The sequence below is a fragment of the Fistularia commersonii genome, chromosome 16 (genome assembly GCF_037954325.1).
Source record: "Fistularia commersonii isolate RoL2024-O1a breed Wild chromosome 16, RoL_Fcom_v1.0, whole genome shotgun sequence".
NCBI lineage: Eukaryota > Metazoa > Chordata > Actinopteri > Syngnathiformes > Fistulariidae > Fistularia > Fistularia commersonii.
The window spans coordinates 3,849,690-3,864,144 of record NC_141299.1 but is presented as its reverse complement, the minus strand read 5'-3'; the positions used below and the strand labels follow the sequence as shown (position 1 = coordinate 3,864,144).

Sequence of the window (14,455 nt, the reverse complement as noted above, 5' to 3'; positions counted from 1 at the left end):
CATGGATGTAAGATGAAATAAGATTTTTTTTTTATATTTTCTCCATCGTAATTGTGATCGAGTCCCATGTTTAAGTACAACACTACTTTTAATTTCCTCGCCAGGGGGCAATTTAAAATGTAAAAGCTTCAACCAACACATATTAAGCACTTTTGTGTTTTTTTTTCTCAATTTCAGTTTTTAAAGGCTATTTAGTATTGCTTTTTTTCCAATTAATGTTGGATTGAAACAAAAGAAAAGTGTTGTTGTTTTTCGTGCTAAAAAAATTTCATGAGGGAGAAACAATTTTTTTTTCTGAGTTAATGAGATAGGTATCCTTGAATTAAAACAACTGCGATTGTATCTGCTGCTTTTTGTAATTATTAATTCGTTCAGAATTGGGAGAAAATCACTTGAAAAGCATGCTGCTCATTTCCGCTTTATAAATGTATGATTTTATCATCTCTTAATTATTAGTTAAAATTTGATGAGTAATTAAAATTAGTTTCCCAAATGGAAAACTTCTGTTTTGTTCAATTTTATCTTTTAGCATCAAGGTAAAAGATACGATAAATTGTCATAGCATTGTACAGTGAAAAACATACACCACTTAAAAAACAGGAACTTGAACAATTTGGCTGAATTGTCGAGAAACGAACAAAGAAAAAGAAATTTATTTTTGTCCCTTGAAGATGCCGAACTCCCAAATACAACTGTAGTTCGCCTCCACGCCGCTAGGTGGCGCTGTAGGGTTTAATCAGTGACCTGTGACGTCGTCCGTTTGTAAGGAGAAGAAGAAGGACGGCGTCTCTCGCTTTATTTCACCGATTTAGTTTTCCGGAGACCGTTTATTGACGTCCTAAAGCCGAAATATGACCTCCTTGCGGGGGGTCTACGCCCTCTCCCCGCTCCTTCGCTGGGTGTCCGCCACCTCTCCAGCCTGGAGGGGTCTCCCGCAGGCTCCGGCCGCAGCCTCACGCCGACGGACTGCTCTCTCCGCCCCGCAGCGCGGGACGTTCACGGGCAACCCTGCCGGCGGAAGCGGGGACGAGGAGTGGGACACCGTGGAGGACAGCGAGGTGGAATTACTCTTCCAGCAGCGGGCCGTCGTGACGGGAAGCCACAGGGTGTTCATCGTGCACCCTGATGTGAAGTGGGGCAGTCGGAAGCAGCACCTGACCACCGGTAGCAGGTCGTTTCCGTGCGTGAAACACGCGTGAATTGTGTCAACGCGTGTTTCACGCCGCTTTGCGTTACAGCGGAGCTGATGATGGCGGAGGCGGAAGGGCTAGTCAACACGTTGGACTCCTGGACGGTGGTGGGGAAAGTTATCCTCTCCACCAAAACCCCAGAGAAAAGGAGGATATTCGGGAAAGGCAACTTCCAGTCTCTCACAGGTAACGATCACCGGCAGTGTCTCCACGCATCATTCCCGCAACCCATCCCGCCTCTCCACCTGAACCCACTCTCCCGCAGAGAGAATCCGACAGACAGCCGGCGTCACCGCTGTTTTTGTCAACGTGGAGCGTCTGTTCCCTTCTTCTGAGGTGATCTCCTGTGCGCAAAAAAAACCGTTATCACGGTAACACAAGCCGAGACACCGGTTTTCGTCTTCAGATGGAGTTGTCGGAGGCGTGGGGCGTGAAGGTGTTCGACAGATACTCGGTGGTCCTCAACATCTTTCGGTCCAACGCCAGAACTAAGGAGGCCAAGTTACAAATCTCTTTAGCAGAGATCCCCCTGCTAAGGTAACTGCTGAGCTGTCTATTTAAGTCTGCAGTCACTTTTTTCTCAATAACTTTCTTCCAATGATATAAAATTGGATGGAATTGAGATACATTTGATGTCAGGTCTCGCCTGAAGATGGAACTCTCCAATTTGGATCAGCAGGGAGGAGGATCAAGATACATCGGCGGGTCAGGTAACATCTTCGCCAAAGAGTCCAATTTACTCTTCAAATCTATAAAATCTATCCCAGTGTTTTAATCAAGAAATATTGTCATACTTGATTTCAGATAGAGCATCTTGTAAGCAGCATCACATTGTTTTGTAACAAAAATCTCATAGGAAATCTTGAAATATGTTAAGTAATGTAACAATGCTGCCAGTAAAGTAAAACAGATCAGTCTGATTTTTTTTTTTTTGTGTGTGAAAGTTGATCTTGGAATTGTATCGACAGTGGGGAAAATAAGTATTTGATACACTGCTGATTTTTCAGCTTTTTCCAATTACAAATGTAATTTTTTATCAAAGGTACTCTTCAACTGTGAGTGACAGAATCCAAAACAAAAATCCAGAGAAACACATTGTATGATTTTTAAGTAATTCATTTGCATTTTATTGTATGCATGAAGTGTTTGATCAGAATGAACCAGTAAGAATTGCAGCTCTCACAGACCTATTAGTTCCAGCACCTAGTTAAAATGACAGGCCTCTACATGCTTAGCAAGTGGGAAAAGCTGAAAAATTAGCAGTGTATCAAACTTATTCTCCCGTCTGTATAGATCACATCTGTTCCCACTTTGATAACTTCTTTTTATCTGTTGTTTTTTTTAGAAATTGTACATAATATTACTCTACACCCTCGTCACTTAATTCCGCAGCAAATGAATTTAATTGCTGATTCAATTAGTCAGAAAAATCCAAACACAACTCTCCTGAAAAAAGTACAGATGTGAAAAGATCTGCATGAAAATCTTTGGAAACTAGAGAATTAAATAAAATTGACATTAAATTTACCTAAAACTGACAATAATCATCTTGTGATGATCACATTGTAACAACCTGAGAAATAGTAAATACCCTCAAAATTAAAAATCGTTAACAGCTACGAAGATAACATTTCCTATTTTCCATTTCAAATGACTGAAATAATGTATCAGAAAAGGTTCATTCCCAGGGGTAATTAAACTATTTGCCCAACAATTAGACACAGAGGTACTTAATTTGTGTTGTATATCATGTCTTGATTTTAGCTGAACAACAATTACAATATGTATAACAAGCCTTTTTTTAATCAAGATCACCCAGCCTAACTAGAGATTAGACAGATATTCCTGACATGACTTTAATGGCTGCAACCTCCCTGGTGAGCACAGGTGAGACACTGATGGAGGTGCAGCAGAGGCTGTTGAAGGAGCGGGAGATGAAAATTTTCACAGCGCTGGAGAAATTGAAGAGAAAGCGACATCTTCTTCGGTCTCAGCGAAAACACAAGGAGCTCCCTGTCGTCTCTGTGCTAGGATACACTAACTGTGGTGAGAGATACTTTATATATTTTTCAGACATTTTGACATTAAAATCTGTTCTGCGGGACATCCCATGTTGTAGCTTCAAGCTGCCCGCTAAAATATAGTACTTCCAATGGAAATGATCTTAAAAATTTTCTGTAATTTACTCTGCACACAATTTCTTTCGGGAACAAAAAATTATTTCAGATTCAATTTAATTTAATTTATGTAATTATATGAACATTGGGCAGCACAGTGGTCCAGTGATGAGTCTCACAGCAAGAGGGTCCTAGTTTGATTCCATCAGGGGTCCTTTCTTTATGGAGTTTGCATGTTCTCCTGTGTCTACATGGGTTTCCTTTAGGATCTCTGGTTTCCTCCCACAGTCCGAAAACATGGAGTAGGTTCACTGGAGATCTTAAATTGGCCAGAAAGAGCGAATGATTGTCTCTGTATTTCGTCCAGCGATGGACTGACAGACACTCAGGGTGAACCCTGCCTCTTGCCCAGTGACAGCTGGGGATCGGCTTCAGCCCTTTTGACCCTGAGCGCAGGATAAGCAGTATAAACGATGAATGAATGAACACGTATGTGAATGAATGTGAACCTTTTTGGAGGGGGTGGTGTAACCATTATGTTTTAAAAAATAGCTTTGCTCCTGTGTCTCGCTGACTGGATTCTTGCTTGTTTATCCTCCATTCTTTCTTCCCAGGAAAAACAACGCTGATCAAAGCGCTGACCAGGGACACCAGCCTCCAGCCCAAAAACCAGTTGTTCGCCACTCTGGACGTCACCGTCCACGCCGGACAGCTTCCCAGTCACATGACTGTTCTATATGTGGACACGATTGGCTTCCTGTCTCAGCTGCCCCACCAGCTCATCAATGCTTTCTCTGCCACTCTGGAAGATATCAAACACTCGGTACCTGCAGCTTAAAATACTGAATGAAAATTATGAATTATTCATTAATATAATTATTAATTAATTATTAAATGCAGGGCTTTCAGTAAGTGCAGTCTGTGCCAATGTGGCTTTATCTTCCTCTAATATGCAGGACCTGCTGATTCACGTCCGGGACATCAGTCACCCAGAGACGGAGAACCAGAAAGTGAACGTGCTGAACGTTTTGAAGAACCTCCAAATCCCCGACAGCCTGATGAACTCCATGCTAGAAGTCCACAATAAAATAGACCTCATTGATAAGTAAGACTATGATTATTAATCCTGTAAACATGGTATACTCCCACCGCATAAGACCCAAACTGTAATAAATGTATTTAGAAAAAAAAGTGACGTAGTTTAGATTTTGATTTGCATTACATTTATATTGCACTGTCAATATCAACAAACACAAAAGTAATTGTATTGTTTTTTCAAAACACAGAGATCCGGCAATTTTGTGACAAAGAGACAAATACAGTATTGAATATGATCGTGGAAAAAGCGTCCCAATTAAACCTTAGGAATGCAATTAAAGTGGTGCAGATGTCACAAAAATAAATGAGACTTTCATGTCTCTCAGCTATCAGCCTTCAAAACCCAACACGCTGCCCGTATCTGCCTTGGAAGAGAAAGGCCTGGATGCGCTGAGGGATGCTGTAGAAGAGGGGATCATGGAATCTACTGGAATGCACATTTTGGATCTCAAAGTGAACCTCAGCACTAATCAATTAAGGTGAGACAATTTTTATTTTTAACAGCATCTATATGAGGGATGTGCAGTACAAAATAATCAATATTTACACTACTCAGCCGTAACTACGTAATGACCAATGACAAGCAAAGTATATATATTTGGTGTCTGGTTATACATGTCAAATGTGATGTTTTGGAGGCAGGAAAAAATGGGAAAGTGTTAGGATGCATGAGTATATGAAGGCCAAATTATCATGGCCAGACAACTAGGTCAGAGCATTCCCAAAACTGCAGCTCTTATGTGATGGCCCTTATCTCCTAGTCCAACAAAAGAAAACACTGAAGTGGTGACGGGAAGGGTAGCCTATGTGGACCACTTAAACAAAAGTTGCCATAGCTCAAACTGGTGAAATAGTTCAACTAAGTTCTGATAGAAATGACTCAGAACGGGGTTTGTTACATAAGACCACTTGGTCTGACCCTTGTCCAGCACTGAGAAGGCAATACTGCAGGAAAGTGAGGACCAAAAGTGGACCCATGAGCATCGAAAGAAGGCAGTTTGTTCAGATGAATCACATTTTCTTTTATATGATCTGAAAGGTCGGGTGTCTGTGCTATGCTTAGAAAGAAAGCATCAAACCCGCACAGACTGTGGGAAGAAGGCAAGCAGGCTGTGTTAGCATTATGCTTTAGGCAATGTTATGCTAGCAAGACTTAGGTCCTGCCATTTATGCAGATGCTACTTCCACGAGAGCCATCAACCCCAAGCACAGATTCACTGCCAATGTGTGCTTTCATGGAAAAAAAATATTTTCCACTTTTTTGCCCCCCGGCAAAGTGTTTCAGGAGTTGTTGGAGGAACAAGACTCTTTTTATATCATTTTCATGACCCTACAGTAGATGTATATTACTGCAAATCAGTCTGTCAAAAATCCTATTACAGTTTCTTGCCCATTAAATAAATTTGCACAATTTCTCTGCCAATTCACAATACAGCTTTGTTTTGTTAAGCCACCTTCCAGAACCTGTATAGCATCACTTGATAAAAAACGCCACAAAGACAATCGGCTAGGGAGTGCACAAGAAAATGGATGTGAAATTAGTTATTCTTCAAGATCACAAGAAAGTGATTCGGTTTAAGTTATAATCAGATTACTACTCACCAGTGCTAGAGAGAGGAATTTTTGTTTTCAATCTGCTGCATGTTGTTAATTCCCAGGCAGATGCTGCTGAATAGTGTTCTGTGTAGATATATGTACAGTAGATACACACACACACTGCATATGTATGTATGAGACATACCTGAAACCCTTTGCTTTTGTTTCCCTATTTCCTGGCCCCGATCTGTAGTTTATGTATGTGTTCTTCTACAGCTGGCTGTACAAGGAAGCCACGGTTCAAGATGTAAACGTGAACGGCAACGAGGGCTCTGCGATTGTCAGGGTTATCATCAGCACATCTGCCTATGGACGCTACAAGAAGCTGTTTGCAAGCAGATAGCACCAACACATCCAATGTGTGTTTGAATCAGACGCTTTATGAAAATATTTGAAAAAACACATGTGTAAAAAGATAAACCTTTTTGTTTTTAGAAACATGCATATATTACACTTTAGAGTTATCTCTTAGATCAGACAGCACCAGAGATTCAAAATGTTCAGAAGTTGTAAAACAAAGATATTCTATGATTGTTGTCAAGAGAGGGAATGAATGACCTAGTATTGTTTTTCTTTATGGCTTCCAGTCTTTTTAGTTAGTTTGTGGTTTAGTCCGATGACCAGAGGACACAGTGGAAGAGGGCCAACAAAATCGCCGGCTACAATGTTGAGGCTTTGGGGGTCCGATCCCGGTCGCTGCTGTTCCAGCCATGTCCTCACACACTCCCAGTTCCTGAAGGTCAGCGTACGCAAGGATTCCTGAGGATTCAGAGCAATGTAGCTCTTGCTCGCTGTCAGGTTGAGGCCAGTAACAAAGAAGTGGTCTGAAAGTACAAATACCAAAAATTTTGCACGCTTGTGCCGTCAATTACAATACTGACATGTTCTGTGTGAAGGCTGTATGAAATGGGAAATAAATATTTCAATGCAACGTCTTATAAATCAGGTATTTTGACAGTTGTCATTGCCAATGCCTTGTTGCATTCTAGCAAAAATAAATACATACAAACTTGCACTTTTATCAGCAGACAATATATCTATTCCCTAGGCATTCTGTTAACTTGGGTGGAATTATGTAATTGATACTGACTTGGACGACCAGTGACTTTGTTGGACTCCAAGTAACTGATGACCCCTTGTGCTGTGTGGTTGTTCGCCCACCAGTAGGGAATGGCGGATAACAGCTCCTGATGTCTCACCGCAAGTTCTAAGTCGTACGAAAGCAGGACCTGGTAACCTGATGCCCAAAGACTCCGCAATGTCAAAACCGGTTCCTGTGAAAGGCAGGTGAGGCTTCATAAAGGCACAACGAATGTCTCAACCGTTCATTAGCTGTGCAAGACAAAAAAAAAACTAACGTTCCAGGGACAAATTTTTGAGCCGAACAGCCTCTTCAGGGAGGAAATGAAAGACTTGTGGAGTTCGTCCTCGATCCCCTCAAAGTGGCTACAAGCAAGGATGACAATCTCTTTCGGATGAGACTCCAGCCAGGAGGCGACAGACGACAGAGTATCCTGTTGAGATATTAACAGTATGTAATCACAGTTAAATTACAATGGCACTTGAATCAAACATGCTTTTTCTAAGCCATTACTTTGGAAGCCCCAAAATTCCTAAATGCTGTTGGGGAGCAGTTAATTGTAGTTTGATCAGAGCTCGTTTCAATTTTAAATGTTGTTGAATAGTTCAACAACCAGCTCCTTGTTAGGACAACTGTCGAGATTCAAGTTAAAATTCAAAATCATCTGAAAGCGAAATTAGCATTACACTATCAGCTCCGGCTGTTGACCGGCTCCACATCAGATGATTGAAAAAGTCAACATTGATCTCACAAAGATCCCTCAACCGAACATCATGAACACAATCTTGGCTTCTAGCTGTCACTGCTGGGGAATTTAGATATAATTAGATTTTTTTTGCATAAAATATTGATTTGGATGATTCATATTAGCCAGAATACAGCAAACCTGCACTGATATGGTTGGGAAAGGAAGATGCCATCTGCTGATCATGAAACTCACCAGGACTTGTAGATAGGTATAAATGACGTGTGTAAAATACAGGTCCCCGGACGGGTCACCAGGCTTCTGTGCAATGCGGAGGTCAAAGAACCGAATCCCCATTGACAGCTGCTCCTCAATGCTTTTGTCCTGAGGAGAGCAATGTAATTGATGAAGGTCTTTTTGAGACCTTTTTAAAAGTGTGAAATGTCCAAATTACTAAATGAGGTGACAGAATCTAAAGGTGAGCCTCCACCCCTGGAGCATCCGCTTAACTTTCATTTTTCCTTACTTGTCCATAATTTTCTAGAGGCATCACCCCCATGCCAGTTTCAGCATACACAACATGGGTCACAGACAGATATAAACATGCACACAAAGCTTTTTTGATTGGTAGAAAATCGAGAAATCTGGGATTTAAATAAAGATCTAGGACTTAACTACAGTTATACTAACATAGTATGTCCAACTGTGTTCCACATTTTTTTCAAATCAGGTTTAAAGATCTATTTCTCTACCTCTGGTTTTCACTTATTCTATTTTGTCCTGATGCATTGAACAGTTATGATTTTTTTTGTCCCTCGATGTTAATGAAAAAAATGACGCCATTCCTCCTTTGCAAAGACCTTTCGAGGTCATTTGAACTTTTTTCATTTTTGAACGGTTTAGCTCACTGGTTCAATACATTTCACCTTACAAAGTTTAATTTTTTTTCTTTCTCTCATTCTTTCTTTTGACCGTCAGTAATCACAATTAATCTTTTAAAATGAAATGCCTATTACTGGTTATATGATATGTTAGAGTATATTAAGTTGCCAAAGCCTTGCTATCTGCAGTAAAATTGGTATAATGTGTTTGATTGTTGTCATCCATGGAATGTTGTTCATCCAGCTGACAAAAGGTATAAGCAGGTTAAGAGCATGGCGAGTTATCACAAAAGACAAAATTGTTGTCTATAGGCTACATTAACCCATATTTTTTCGATTTGGAGAGTCAGGATTAAATAATATCAACGGATGTAAAGTCTAAATCTTCAACAAAATGCATTGGGAAGATCACTGCTGACTGACACGTGTGACACAGCATAGTGACACAACTTTCACGTTGTGATAATAACGACTTATTTGTATATAATTGGATCGTAATAGTTAAATTATAATGGCTGAGTGATTTTGGCATAGAAAGAGAATAAAAATCCATAAAACCTCTGCTGTACATGTAAGCTTTAATCAGATTGTTTTGTTTCATCTTATTATTTTAATGCTGATTAAAAGAAAGTTACACATGTTCTTATTTATTCTATATTATTTCATGTCTTGGCACACAATTTAAACTAATGACCTACAAGATACTGGCTGATTTTGTTCTTTCATAAAAAGTAAAAACCATAAGTGACTTATAAGTAATTTTCCACCATATTTCAGGTTGTAAATGCCGATGCTTTTTATTGTTTTATTTGGGGGGGGGGGAGGGGGGGCTCACGGCCAATTTTAGTTGACTTCTCATTTCCCTCTCCCTTTATGCAATCGTACTTGTGCAAAACTTAATACAATGTCTGTAAGACTGTTGTTGCAGAAAGAAAAAAAAATTATAAAATTGAAAAAATATTAACTAATAGTCACATATAAAACTTTTAAAGTAAAAATTTTCACGACGAAAAATTTAAGACAGTTATTTCCTGCTTCTTCTTACATCAATTTAATTTAGCAAAAATAAGAGATTATTTTGTCAGCTATTCCATAAAATAGCAATAAAATGGGGTCAGTTTCCCCTTTGTTTTCTTGCCAAGCATACCTGAGTTGTAGCCCATTTGGCAATGGCAGGTCTTGTCATGCAGGGGCAAAGTCTGTCCAGGAGAACCAACAGGTCTGACTCAGATGGAACCAAAGGGGAGCTAATGTCCAGGCAGTAACTCATGGAATCGTGACTCCCTGAATAAGATGGGACACTCAATTACCGTTCAAACTTTCAAAATGTTTATTTTCGTGTGCACAATAAGGAAGGAGGTTTCCTTTTACAATAACATTCCTGCTTTTCTGTCTGCAGTGACGCCAAATGGTTTGACAAAGTTTTAGTGCACAGAGGAGAAATTGGTAAATTAGCAAGGACAAAACAATACAGAACTACAAAAGGACAATGAATCATCTTGATTTAATTCCAATTAAATATTTCATTTTTTAATTTTTCCAGAAAGAGGATTTTAATTTTATTTTTATTTTGAGGAAACACAATCAAATTACCTCCCTTCTGTGTGTTAAATTATAAATCTCAACAACGTAAGCTCCTCCATATCTTGTATCTTAGTTTCTTATGCCCAGTAATTCATAGGACTTTGATCAGCAAAAATCTAAATCAAAGGCAAAATGTGTGCATTTTCATATTTATTTTTAAAGATTTGGTTTCAACATTACACCCTAACACCTATGATGTCTATTTCATTATTTACATTTTGAGTCAAAAAAAGTAAAGAATGTGAAAGCAGTATACTAGCCTCAAGAAAATGCACACTTTTTTTCAGTAGATCCTAAATCTTGTGCTAAAGAAAGCTTAAAAACACAAAACTAGCGAGTGTGGCAAAAATGTAGTTTGTATTCTTCCATTTGTGTTTTTTTCCCCCTCTCTTCTCGTGTTGTGTTGACATGATGATTGTGTGTGTGTGTGTGTTGACTCCAGGACGAGTAGCTCATCATTTTCATAAAATGATTAGGAATCCTAAATTGGTTGCTCCCATGTCCTTATACATAAAAATCATGTCAAGGATAAAGAAGAAGAAAAGCAACACTCCAAGTATCAATTTTCTGTCATGAAATAATGCGAATATTCACATTAATGAAGACGGAAGCATTTAAATAGTGTAAGAAAAAATGGCTCAACAAGATAGTGAGGAAAGCCAGCTCGGTGGTGGGACTGAACCTGGACCATCTCCAATCTGTGGCCGTGGGGAGGGTGAAGGACAAACTGGGAGCTCTCCTGCAGGATGAGCCGGGGCTGATGGGCAGCTCTTTCAGCCAACAGTTCATCCCACCCTGGTGCAGAACTGAAGGCTTTAGATGCTCTTTTGTGCCCACAGCCATCAGACAGCAGCCTGGCCGGCGAACAACTCGGACCGGTCTGAGGTGTATCTGTGCAACTACCTCACCCATTCACATGCCATGTGACTAACTTCTCTACTTTGCCTTTGTTTTAATCCTTGTTGGTCCCTGCCTATTTTTGTTTTTCAAGTATTTCATTTTTGTCATTGCTACTGTCATTTGGTTTTGGTTGTCTATTTTCCCTCCCTACAGTTCCATTCTGTTGTCCATTCTCATCCCTGATCTTGTTGTTCTCACTGTTGTCTATTTATTAGTGGATGTCTTGCTATCTTCTGTCTTCTAACTGTCTCTCTATATGTATATTCATATTTATTTTTTAAATTATAACTGTAACGCTGCTGTGATAAAAGAATTTCATCCATGAAGTTTATCTCATCTTACAAATATTCCATGTCTGGTTTTCTATGTGGAAAAATTTCACCTGATCATAAGAGCCAGGAATGTATAGACTTGAACGACAGACATGCTGTGTAGTTCACCAAGAGTGTTGAAAGTTTGAAAGATAAAGAGATACCCGGTATTGCAAGGTGTGTCAGCGGGACGTCCCACAGCTCCTCCGGTAAGGCGGCCATCCAGTCCTGACAGCTGCGGTCCATGTCGGTTACTCGCCACTAAGGCGACCCTCCTGTCTGATGACCCGTCGTCACCATGTGACCAAAACTGGCCACTCATACGTCGACCGGAAGAGGAACAGCGAAGAGAAACCTGAATTGCAGGAAACGCGAAGATAGCTTGGCAGATAGCCTGAGATGGAAGTCCGTTTAGCTGTACAAGTCTCAACGTTTTGCTGAATTACTGTCACTTGTATTTATGTAACGCACACCTTGCCACTCCAAACGTGCTTCATCGATTCCCTCTTCATGTAACTTTACAGTAGTGATGGGAACAACAACGCTAGTGTGTCAGCTCTGTACCGAGTGCGTGTATCGCTTTAAAAAATAAAATAAATAAATAAATCACGTGACCAATACAGGAAGTGTGTCGTTTGGATGTGCCGCGCCAAATTGTGTTTTTAAGTGTTGCGAGTTTGTTGGATAGAGATTAAACTGCTTGCCGTGCCTGTCGGATGAATACATTTATTATTTTTTTGGCTTTACTTTCACTCATGGATCGTTCTAGAAAATTTTCACAAGTCTGGAATAATTTTGATCTTTTGACGCCAAATACGGTAAATCTTTTCCTCCTTTGGGCATCGTTTACTGTGCGTTTTTAATTCAATGTTTCGACTCTTTTCTAGTAAGAGGTTTGATTTGTTGTCAGATAAATTAACTTTTTGTTTTATTGTAGGTGAAGTGTCAACTCTGCTCATCATCAATAAGAGCACACCATCAATGCTGAGGCATTGTAGAGCTCGGCATGACAATGAAGAGTTTGCAGAGACTCCTGCTGTGAGTATCCCAGGTATGATGAAATTCTTACAAACTTTGATTTATCAAAAATACTTTATTACACACAAGCGGCTTTGTGTGACTCTGTAATATTATTTGTAAAATTACAGTCCTTTAACAAGCTTTAAACACAATATTTCTTTATGACTTGGAGTTCCTAACAAATAAGCATTGGATGAGGCTGTGTTTAACATGATCATCATAGACTGTCAGCCATTCACCCTTGTAGAAAAAAGGGATTCAGGGCACTCATGCAGCTTGTTGCCCCCTCATATGTTCTACCAAGCAGGAAGATATGTGTAAGAAATGTATGGTCGAATAAATTAATGAGTACTGTTGATTTATAGATAGACAGACAGACATGCATGCATGCATGTATCTATTCATAAGGTTTTACAATATTTGTATGGTAAATTTTAGTCCGTCAAGGACTTGGTGGGCCAGAAATATGAGGAGGAAAAGGACCTCCAGAGCGCCATTGCCTTTACTTTAACAGCTGACATGTGGCCCTCTATTTAATATGGAGGCATATCTTGCTGTTACTTGCCACTATGTGGACAAAGACAGCCATGAATTTTGTACATCAGTCTTCGGAGGGCAGCATTTTTCACAGAAACACTGCAGAAAACATGGCCATGGTTAAAAGGAGCCTGAGGAAGGCGTGGGGTATAGCAAGCAAAGTCAGGTGTCTTGTCACTGATGCAACAGCAAACATGATTTCATGTGCTGGAATTCTGCAAATACGGCAAACTATTTTTATTGCCCATTCCATCAGTTGAATTGTAAAAATCATGTGATCAAATTACAACACAAACAGAAATACGCTACAAAACAGTGCAAATGATTACATACTTTCAATCAAGCACCACGGCCAAAGAAAAGCTCACTCAAATGCAGCAACAGCCGGGAACACCATTCCATAAATTAATAAATGAGGTGCCAACACGATGGAACAGCACCTGCCACATGCTGGAAAGAATGACTGAAGTTGGCAGTCTGGGTGTCACTGGCCTCATTAAAAAATGATATTACTCCACTGACTCCTGAAGAATTTGAATTAATTGAAAATATGCTCAGGACCAAGCCACAAGAGAACTCTGAGGAAAAAAAGAGTCCTGAGGTCAAAGGTTATTCCATTGATGAGAATGATCCACATTGAGCTTCAACATCAGGCTTCAACATTAACAAAACCAGCTGCTCAAGAACTGGCCAAAAATCTGAGAAAGCGGCAGACTGAGTCCATCTGCAACATGGAATCACTCTGTGTGATGATACTGGCAACACTGTTGGACCCCAGGTTTAAAACAGTTGGCTTCTTTAGTCCACTAAAATCAGCGGAAGCTGTTGAGAGACTGAAGTCGGAATGTGCTGCTAAAATGAGAAGCCATGAGCCTGACCCAGCAGAACAATTGACCTCCTTGCATAGATCAGAACCCAGTTCAGGTATGAAAACATATTTTTGTGTGTTTATATGTATATTTCTGTGGTTTATCGTTAGTGTATTATCACATGACAGAATGTTTTTCAAAAAATATCTCTTTGGGCACAATCTTTGGAAACCTCTAGATATGGAAGTTGAGGAGAACAGAATAACCTCAAATAATACAGCAGATTCCATAGTTGAAGTCCAGCGCTACTTGGCTGAAAGCAGCAGACCCAGAGCACAAGAGCTGTTATAATATTGGAAAAATAACCAGAAAATGTATCCACACCTTTATTTACTGGCACCTAAATATTTACGCACACCATCTCCATCTGTTCCCTGTGAAGGAGTATTTTCTAAGGCAGGAGAAGAGAAGAAATCACCTTGAAGGAAAGACACTTCAAAAACTTTTGTTCCTCAATAAAAATGTATGAATGAATCCATTTTGAGTGTGTTATTTCATTTGATTGAACCCTTTGGTTAACAAGATCCCATACATAAGCTAGACATTTTTATTCTCAATTTTATTACAGACAAATTTGCTATATTTT

At 39.7% G+C, this 14,455-nt stretch overlaps 2 protein-coding genes across 3 annotated transcripts; one reads left to right on the top strand and one right to left on the bottom strand.

Moving 5' to 3' along the window:
• Positions 1-757: 757 nt before the first annotated feature.
• gtpbp6 (GTP binding protein 6) lies at positions 758-6,932 on the top strand. 2 transcript variants are annotated; one of them, XM_086161921.1, is made up of 11 exons: positions 758-1,164; positions 1,239-1,376; positions 1,456-1,526; positions 1,597-1,727; positions 1,830-1,900; positions 3,078-3,236; positions 3,922-4,130; positions 4,264-4,412; positions 4,732-4,884; positions 6,218-6,360; positions 6,589-6,932. In XM_086161921.1, the coding sequence occupies exons 1-10, from the start codon at positions 852-854 to the stop codon at positions 6,342-6,344; spliced, it is 1,521 nt and encodes a 506-aa protein (XP_086018047.1). In that variant the 5' UTR covers positions 758-851; the 3' UTR covers positions 6,345-6,360; positions 6,589-6,932. The 2 variants fall into 2 exon arrangements, with proteins under 2 accessions (XP_086018047.1, XP_086018046.1); XM_086161920.1 differs by having other exon boundaries at positions 6,218-6,932.
• On the bottom strand, positions 4,514-11,965 carry plcxd1.2 (phospholipase C, X domain containing 1, tandem duplicate 2). The gene is made up of 6 exons (XM_086161922.1): positions 11,608-11,965; positions 9,796-9,932; positions 8,023-8,151; positions 7,360-7,515; positions 7,092-7,275; positions 4,514-6,825 (listed from the first exon to the last, which is right to left on the bottom strand). The coding sequence occupies exons 1-6, from the start codon at positions 11,687-11,689 to the stop codon at positions 6,560-6,562; spliced, it is 954 nt and encodes a 317-aa protein (XP_086018048.1). The 5' UTR covers positions 11,690-11,965; the 3' UTR covers positions 4,514-6,559.
• Positions 11,966-14,455: the final 2,490 nt, after the last annotated feature.